This window comes from Botryllus schlosseri, chromosome 4, assembly GCF_051294905.1.
Source record: "Botryllus schlosseri isolate E-star chromosome 4, Bs_hap1, whole genome shotgun sequence".
Classification (NCBI taxonomy): Eukaryota; Metazoa; Chordata; class Ascidiacea; order Stolidobranchia; family Styelidae; genus Botryllus; species Botryllus schlosseri.
In genome coordinates, this window is record NC_137239.1 from 5,753,253 (window position 1) to 5,761,268 (window position 8,016).

The 8,016-nt window shown below is 41.8% G+C and overlaps 1 protein-coding gene across 1 annotated transcript; it reads right to left on the reverse strand.

Annotated features, from left to right (window-relative positions):
- Positions 1 to 242: 242 nt before the first annotated feature.
- LOC145436923 (uncharacterized) lies at positions 243 to 7,755 on the reverse strand. The gene is made up of 3 exons (XM_080314119.1): positions 6,858 to 7,755; positions 6,062 to 6,189; positions 243 to 485 (listed from the first exon to the last, which is right to left on the reverse strand). Exons 1-3 carry the CDS (start codon positions 7,013 to 7,015, stop codon positions 373 to 375), a joined length of 399 nt encoding a protein of 132 aa, XP_080170245.1. The 5' UTR covers positions 7,016 to 7,755; the 3' UTR covers positions 243 to 372.
- Positions 7,756 to 8,016: the final 261 nt, after the last annotated feature.

An 8,016-nucleotide genomic window follows, 5' to 3' on the forward strand; every position in this document is an offset into this window, starting at 1 on the left:
ATATATGTGAGCGATAAAGCGCCTTCCTGAGTTTATATTAAAACCTTTTATTCGTTTATATGTCTAGAAACAATGAACACTTAATCTGTATTTCTGACAGCTAGCAAAATGCACAGACGTAAGCATGCCTCATGCTTCGAAAGGGCAATTTGACTTGACTTGAATTGTGACTTGACTCGTGACTTGACTTGACTTGACTCGACTTGACTCGAGTCACCTCCAAAAATCGAGTGACTTGACGTGACTCGAGTCACGTTCGAAAATCGATTGACTTGACTTGACTAGAGTCAAAATGAGCAATGACTCGAAATGACTCGTGACTCGAAGGTAGTGACTTGATCCCAACACTGATAGCATCTTTATAATATATATTCAAACCCACTGGAAAACTTTGCCGGCTCCTTCGATCGTATTGGTCGCGAAATCCTCGTACCTTATTTTCATGTATCTACCGTCAGCAACGATAGACGATTGTACTGTACTGTCTTGCCTGTCAGTTAAATATTGCGTAAGACATGTAATCGTATAGAAAAGGGGACGAAATAAATTAGAAAAGCTATGTATGGAGTCCAGCAAATTATAAAACATATAGTAATATTCCTAGTAGAGCATTCCCAGTGTATAATTCTATATAGTCTATACCAGTGCTTTTCAACCTGTGTGACGGTTCGCACTTGTGCGAATGAAAAAAATCGCAGTGCGAATGACGAAGGTGGTGCGAATGGTGCGAATGAACATCCGGATCAAGTGCGAACGAAAATCGTGATTATTTGTTAATTTTTTTGACGTAAAATAATCAATATAAACCTAATAGGAAATTGAATGTCAGTGTAACTTTTGTAGTTGCGACGCAATTGTAAAAACCTGGTACGACGCAGCACTAATCGTAGCACTCATAAGCTGTAGTGAATTAATATATTCGCACTATAAATATTACGTAACCAGAAGCCTGGTTTGGAAGCTGGTGTAGTGGCAGACATAAAATATATCAGCCCGTCTGAGCCTGCGACTGGCTGAATAATGACGTCAAATTAACTTTCTGCTTTCATTCGCTAAACAATCATCATATTTTCGTATTAACTGTTCGAATAGCGCGAGGCACGAAGATAGTATAGTAAATACAATAATTACAGACTCACGTTTGCAAGTTACTGTAACGTAAATTTTTACCCGTTCAAGGGTTATCAAAGTATGGACCGCAAAGGGTATAATTTTGGATCGACACGTTGCCAGATCTATTTGATGAATTTATTGCAAAATACTGCGATAGTTTTTACATATACAAGGTCACTGTGTTGTGCCTTAGTACCCAATAAGCGAGACACGCAGAAAATTTGGCTTTATAATTAGAATTTATTATAAGATTTGTACGACTGTTTTTTCTAGAAAACATTGTCGAAGACCGTCGGGATGAACTAGTGTAGGCCGTAGGGGTGTGCAACGAGCGAGTTCAGGCCTATGAGACTCATTCATTTCGAGGGTGACCCCTTCTGCGTCGGGGCACATGAAGACGTAAAGTTTTTGCCAACAAACCGCTGATAAAATGTGGTGTCAAAAACATAAGCAGCGACAAAACCTTGGTCTAAAAATGACCGATGCTAGATGGCCAAACCTTTCGAGATGGATTGGATATGCTCCGTTGTCGGCGCGGAATAGTCCCGTTCTAGCAATCTGAGTAGACAGTAGTATAACTGCGACACGCAGAGACATTTAATTCGCCCTAATTTGAAATTGCGTGCGTCAGACATATTTTGAGAGCTGTGTTGGGTAGAATTGTGGTGTGCGCGTTCTGTATGTCATACATGCCCGTAATAGAATGAATTCCTTTTCATCGGTTAGGCTCGGGTCGCGAGATGCCACCAAAGCTCAGATTTTGGTGGTGGTAAAGCAGTGGTTCTCAACCGCCGGTCCGCGACGACATTCCTGCCGGTCCGCCAGGCATATTAGAATTTTATACTTTAATTACAAGATGCAATGTTGAAGGCTTGTTCATTGATAAAAGAAATAAAACACCAAATTTTAAACTGATTCATAACTTCCTGAGGTAACATTAGGGTTGGAAACATGTTCGATTTGACTTAAAGTTCAAGACGTGTCATTTGACGACATGCGAGCGACTAGTACACAGAACAGATACGAGCCGACTCATCGCTAATCAGCGCAGTTTTATCATTGGTTTTCGATTCATTCATTTTGTGCAGGACCGTAACTACCTATTTCATCTTTACATTTCGAATTGCAATCTCCGTATTATACTGACGGCCACTACCGATGAGGGTCAGTTGAAAAGCTTATAGTGAATAAATTGCGAATATGAATGTGTTGTTCGTTGCAATATTCAAATTCTGTACCAAAAGGAACCTATATAAATCATAGCGTATTTATTTGAAACTTTTTCTAACATTTTTCAATTTCTTTTCGCGCTTCGCGCGATTTGGTATCCCTAAATGTCTTGCTTATTTGGTGGCTTTTCTGAGAAATACGTAATGATTTATAGGTATTTTGGCACCAGCCATTACCACGCCACGACGGCACATCACATAATGAAGCTTAGGTTAACATGGGACTCCAAAAGGTGGGCCAAAAATTTGGCCGCGAGAAAACTGCTTCACTCGTGAATGATCGAAAATTTTCGTTATTGGCGCGATTAAGCTACGTAAACTCTCTGCTTACGCTGTGTAGAATGGATGTGCTCACAAATACAGGCGAAAACATCCACCCAACGGTAGGGTCTGGGGGTGAAGCCCCCGGAAGTTTGACTTATCGCCCTGTGGGGATCCCAAGACCAGCGTCTTTGGAGATGGGCTGACGAAGTGCTTTTTCGGCTCGGATTTGCGGATGGCCGGTATTGCTGCTGTAATGTGTTTTCTTGCAGCACGCATTGTATTCGTATAGGTATAGTTGCCAGAGTAGCCTGCGACTGGTGGCAGTGAGCAATGAGCAATGTGGCACGACAAGGTGCTTGGTTCGACTCCGATACGCTTCATCTCTCGATATTGTCAAAGAGAAGAATATTATTAGAGTTGGCGTGGTCGGTTAAACCGACGGCCTTCGGCGCGACAGACTGTATAAAGGACTCTCGGCGGTAGCACGTTTATCCGGACAAGGCAATTTTACCTCGACTCGGCAGACTCACTACCATAAAATCACATGGATGCCATCATGAATATAATTAAATACGATCAAAACCCTCTAAATGTCACTCTCCACCACCATATCATTGCAAAAAAAACGGTTGCATACTTTACATTTTGACTTCATTCCAATTTTGAAAGTTCACCGGTCCGCCAGACATTTTTTGAAATTTTACCGGTCCGCGAGGTGAAAAAGGTTAAGAACCACTGGTCTAAAGGCTGCTTTACCGTTATTATACTGCTATGAATTCTCAAGTTAGATTGAGCTAAAGCAGTGGTTCCCAACCTGGGGACACGCCCCCTTGGGGTAGCGTGAAAGCTCTGAAGGGAGGCGCGAAGAAGCGGTCAACTGAAAAAAAATTCGCGCTTTGCGCGATTTACCTCCAATTCACGCGTGTTTCTTCATGTATACACCGAATTTCATACTTTTTAATTCTCTCATCAACAGTTATAACCTTCCATGCCATCAAACTATCTGTTGGGGTTGCTAGCATCCCGGTTGGATTTCGTGATATGACAATAATGGGGGCGCGAAATTTGTCACTATATTATAAAGTAGGGCGTGTCTAAAAAAAGGTTGGGAACCACTGAGCTAAAGAGTCGAACACACAGTGACACAGTATCGTGAGTTTATTTTCTCTTCTCATATACTCGCGAGACAGATGTTGGAGCAACGTATGAACGTATCATGAGGTACCGATCTATAATGTGCCTATACTCTCCTCCATCGTTTTTCACCTTTTGTTCCAAGACATAAGGCAAAAGCCTCAACACACACATGATGGTTTTTTATTCTTTCGACAAACTAGAGCCTCCGGGGCCTTTGTGTCAGCTCTCAAAAACGATTTCTGCCAACAAGCATTTTTCACTCGCGAAAAATACGCTGTATTTTGGATAGGAGTGTTGAATATATCTTAAGGCCTGGCCATCCAAGCACCAGTAGACGTTCTTGTACAAAACATAACAACATTGTTTGGTCGAGAAGGGTTTTAGTGAAATAGTTGAAAGCAAAACGAGCGAAAATATTTGCCTTTTTATTGAGACACCTAATAGCTTAAGCTACATAGTAGCCAATTTGTTGCACATTTGAAAAAATGTTGTTAAGTATCTTCATCTTCTTTTTGTGGCAATTTTCGATTGGTTCGTGCGAATGAAATTTATTTTACAAAAAAAGTGCGAATGGAGCTCAAAAAGGTTGAAAAGCACTGGTCTATACTATCATACTGTGACGAAAATCGCCGATATTTTTTACCTTCAATGGTCTATACCGATATTTCGTTGGAATTGTGATATCGATGCGATATTATTGTCTAACCCAGGGGCGGGCAACATACGGCCCGCGGAGGGATTTTGTCCGGCCCTCGGACAGTTTTCTGTCTTATATGATAATGTTGCCCGTGGCTACAGTCTTCCGAGATTCCCCGCTATACCTGCTTATACGACGTCATATTTTATATACTGTATGTTATTTTATACAATATACATGTATACACACTTGCACAGCGTGCGAGTGGAGCTTGCGCGTAAGTTCGTCGAAGCGAGAAGACTTACATTGTCGGCATTTACGATGTACTCAACCCTAATATCGTTTGTGGTAATCATGGTGTTTGTAGACTACAATGGTCATTTACACCCGACCGATATTTCTAATTTTTGATTCCGTAACCGCCGACATGTAGCACGACACACTTGTAGTCTTTTGTAAACACCGCCTATGCCAGGGGTCGCCAAGTCAAAACGGGTCGCGGGCCACTTTTCAAATTTCGTAGATGCTGCGGTCCGCATGAATTCAATATCGAAATAAAATAGGCCACACAGATGAAAAACGACGCTATCTCATCACCTACTCAGCCCTAATGAATTGATATCTTGCTAAATGTGGGGCACCGGGCTCATCGAACGCCTTGAATTATTAATTAGGGATTGCACCGTGTGTTGATTGATCAGGGCATAGTGTCCTATATGGTGTGTACACATGCAAATCTCACGGCGCAGTGAAATTGGTCTACGTCACACTTTTCCTTTGGTCAAAGGCAATTTGACGGTAAGTTTTGACCGGCTTGCCGAGCATTAAATTTGATAAAACGGGTATCAATCGAAAGCTACCGCGGTACTGATTGCGCAAATATAAATTCTATTCTGCTCGTGGTCCTGGAACCGCTCAAAATCAACTTCGAATGTTGCATTGTAACGGAGTTTGGTATTGTGACGCAACAGTCTGGGAGCAGGTGAGGAGCAGAGTAAACCGCGGCGTATTGGCCCTTGTTGCGCAACCGATTGAGCATTCACACTCTTACTCTCGTGCGCACTTGCTCCGGAGCTGCTCAGACGGCATGACTGCGTCACAATACCAAACTCTGTTACGATGTAACATTCGAGGTTGATTTGGTGGGAAACGGAGGGGTCCAGGACCACGAGTAGAATAAAATTTATATTTTTGCAACCAGCACCACGGTAGCTTGCGATTGATACCCGTTTTATTAAATTGAATGCTCGGCAAGTCGGTCAAAAACTACCGTCAAATCGCCTATGACCAAATGAAATGTGTGACTTGGACCAATTTCATTGAGCCATGAGATTTGCTTGTGTCCACACCATATAGGACACTATGATCAGAGAGAAGCAAACATGGCGGCGCCTGTATGACAATGCTGTTCTCAAATCCACATCATATCCTCGTCATTATCGGCAAGAGATTGCTTTGAAGTGACATTGCTGTCGTTAAAATACATTCATTAAATACGATTTATTCCTTGTATATGTGGATAAATTGGCGAATAATGTATCGATTCGGCAATCCGGCCCGCCAAGTATTTAATTTTTCTCTATCCGGCCCGCCGACTGGAGAAGTTGCCCGCCCCTGGTCTAACCGATAATCGGTTGGGCTCTGTTGTATAGGCCTACCTAGATTGCGTTTTTATTCTGACCTTGGGAGACGCTGTCCAGATATTCGATATTCGCATTTTGCCGGGGACAGTATTGAATTCTGATTTCTTCCAAGACTGTTTTCATCTCTGACTTGCCTTCAAGCTTCATACGGGAGGACGCAATCGACCTGAAATTTCAACATGAAATATACCAGTGCTAGTTTTCATTAAACAACGAACGCTGTTCTGTTACTAGGACGTGTTGAACATCAATATGAACAAGCATAAAATACATGTAGAAAGCCATAGGTAAGTTTAGGTTCGTTGATTACAATTTCAGCAAATGACCTGAGATTAGGATTGCATTTTAAACAAAAATCAACTTAAAACAAACATATTTAAAACAAGGCCCTTGTATGAAACGTTTTATTGTTTGTTCAAACATGACTTCACGAATCTCAAATTGTGACGTAATAGTGGTTTGGCATGGACAATTGAAAATCAAGGGTAAATATGGCTCCTCAGACGAAAGGGGTTCCGACCACTGTCAAATACAGACCAGAACTATCTTTAACCGGGACTACATCGTTATGCAGCATTTTTACGGTCGGCGGTCTTCATCATCAGAACGCCCATTCCGTACCAAAAATCTATATCTACTTGCTATGACTGTTGAACCGACGCGATTTCGAGTTGCAGCCACTCCACAACGTTCACGTCTACTATATTGGGTGCAAACCGTCCGTAGACTCACACAACAGTAGTTACACAACTATGCCTTAATCATAACAACGTTTTGAATTTTTTTAATAATGGCACTTGTTTTAAACACTGTGCGTTTAAAATGCAACCCTACCTGAGATCTCGAACTAGATGAAGAACGTAAGTTTCCTTTTTCATCCGCTTAAGATGCCGATATATATCTTCCAAGTCTTCCACTGAGCAGACCCGAGTAGTTTTGGTGATGATCAGACTAGAGTTTTGGCACACGTTTCTCAGAATTTCATCGCGCATTGGATATCCGCAGTTCCCATTCGGTTTCAATCGCTTACATGCCGTCCGGTAACTGTTTTGTAGTCCGACACTTGCGCCAGTGAAGCAAATCCCGTTTTTCCTGCACGATGCTCCGTCTTTCCAGCCCGATATGCTGAATCCGTACTTGTATGCTTCATCAAGGCCCGTGAAGTTACAACTGAGAATTTGTTTGAACAGTCTTAGTTTTCTGTTTTTAGAGATACCGGGAGTGCAGTCAAATCCGAATGGATATAACGGTTCGTACAAGTATGTACTGTTCTTGGTGGCGGCGAAAACTTCGCCTGTAAAACTGCTACCGCATCTGGTTCGGGTCAAAATGATTAAAACCTTTTAACGTTCTTTTTCGCTTGATAAACGACCGAACAAATTTTGAGGGTCCTTGATGTAATTCAGTGTGAACATCATGCCGGCGACAAATATCAACGCCGCAACCGACACTTGTCGTCCAAGCGTTTTCATAGTTGAGAGATTACCGAATCAGACCAGGCCCGCAGTAGTCTGCGTCAAAGACGAAGGAGCTGTGATTCGTAAATACTTTCGTGTGATCACTGATAAATGGTGTCTCGGCGTGATGATTGACTTGAGGATGTTGGGTAGAGTCAAAATACGTTCATGGAGTTAGAATGCATGGTATTGGTTCGATCCAGTCCTGACATAGGCTATGTAACGTGTATTCACATTTATTACATCCCAGATCAAAACAGCCTATATTGTAAAGAGATCCAATTCATTATTATTGTTAAATATATAATTTAGTGTGCACAGCAATTCAATAATGCACGTCACTCACGGAAATCCTTCATTAATGGAATATGAAAACGCCAACGACTAGCACAGTGTTCGCAAACTTTTTCCGCTCGCGTATCACTAATTTTTTGTTCTTTTACTACAACGCGTACCTAGTTCCCAAATGACTAATTTTAGTCAAATGTACCAGTATTATTGGAAATTGGCGTTGTTAATACAGAATATTGCCAATG

Coding starts and splice junctions, on each gene's coding strand:
- LOC145436923 (XM_080314119.1), bottom strand. CDS start 7,015: ATGCGCGATGAAATTCTGAGAAACGTGTGCCAAAACTCTAGTCTGATC. Junction 6,190..6,857: donor CATCTAGTTCGAGATCTCAG/GTAGGGTTGCAT, acceptor TTGAAATTTCAG/GTCGATTGCGTCCTCCCGTA. Junction 486..6,061: donor TCTGGACAGCGTCTCCCAAG/GTCAGAATAAAA, acceptor CTGACAGGCAAG/ACAGTACAGTACAATCGTCT.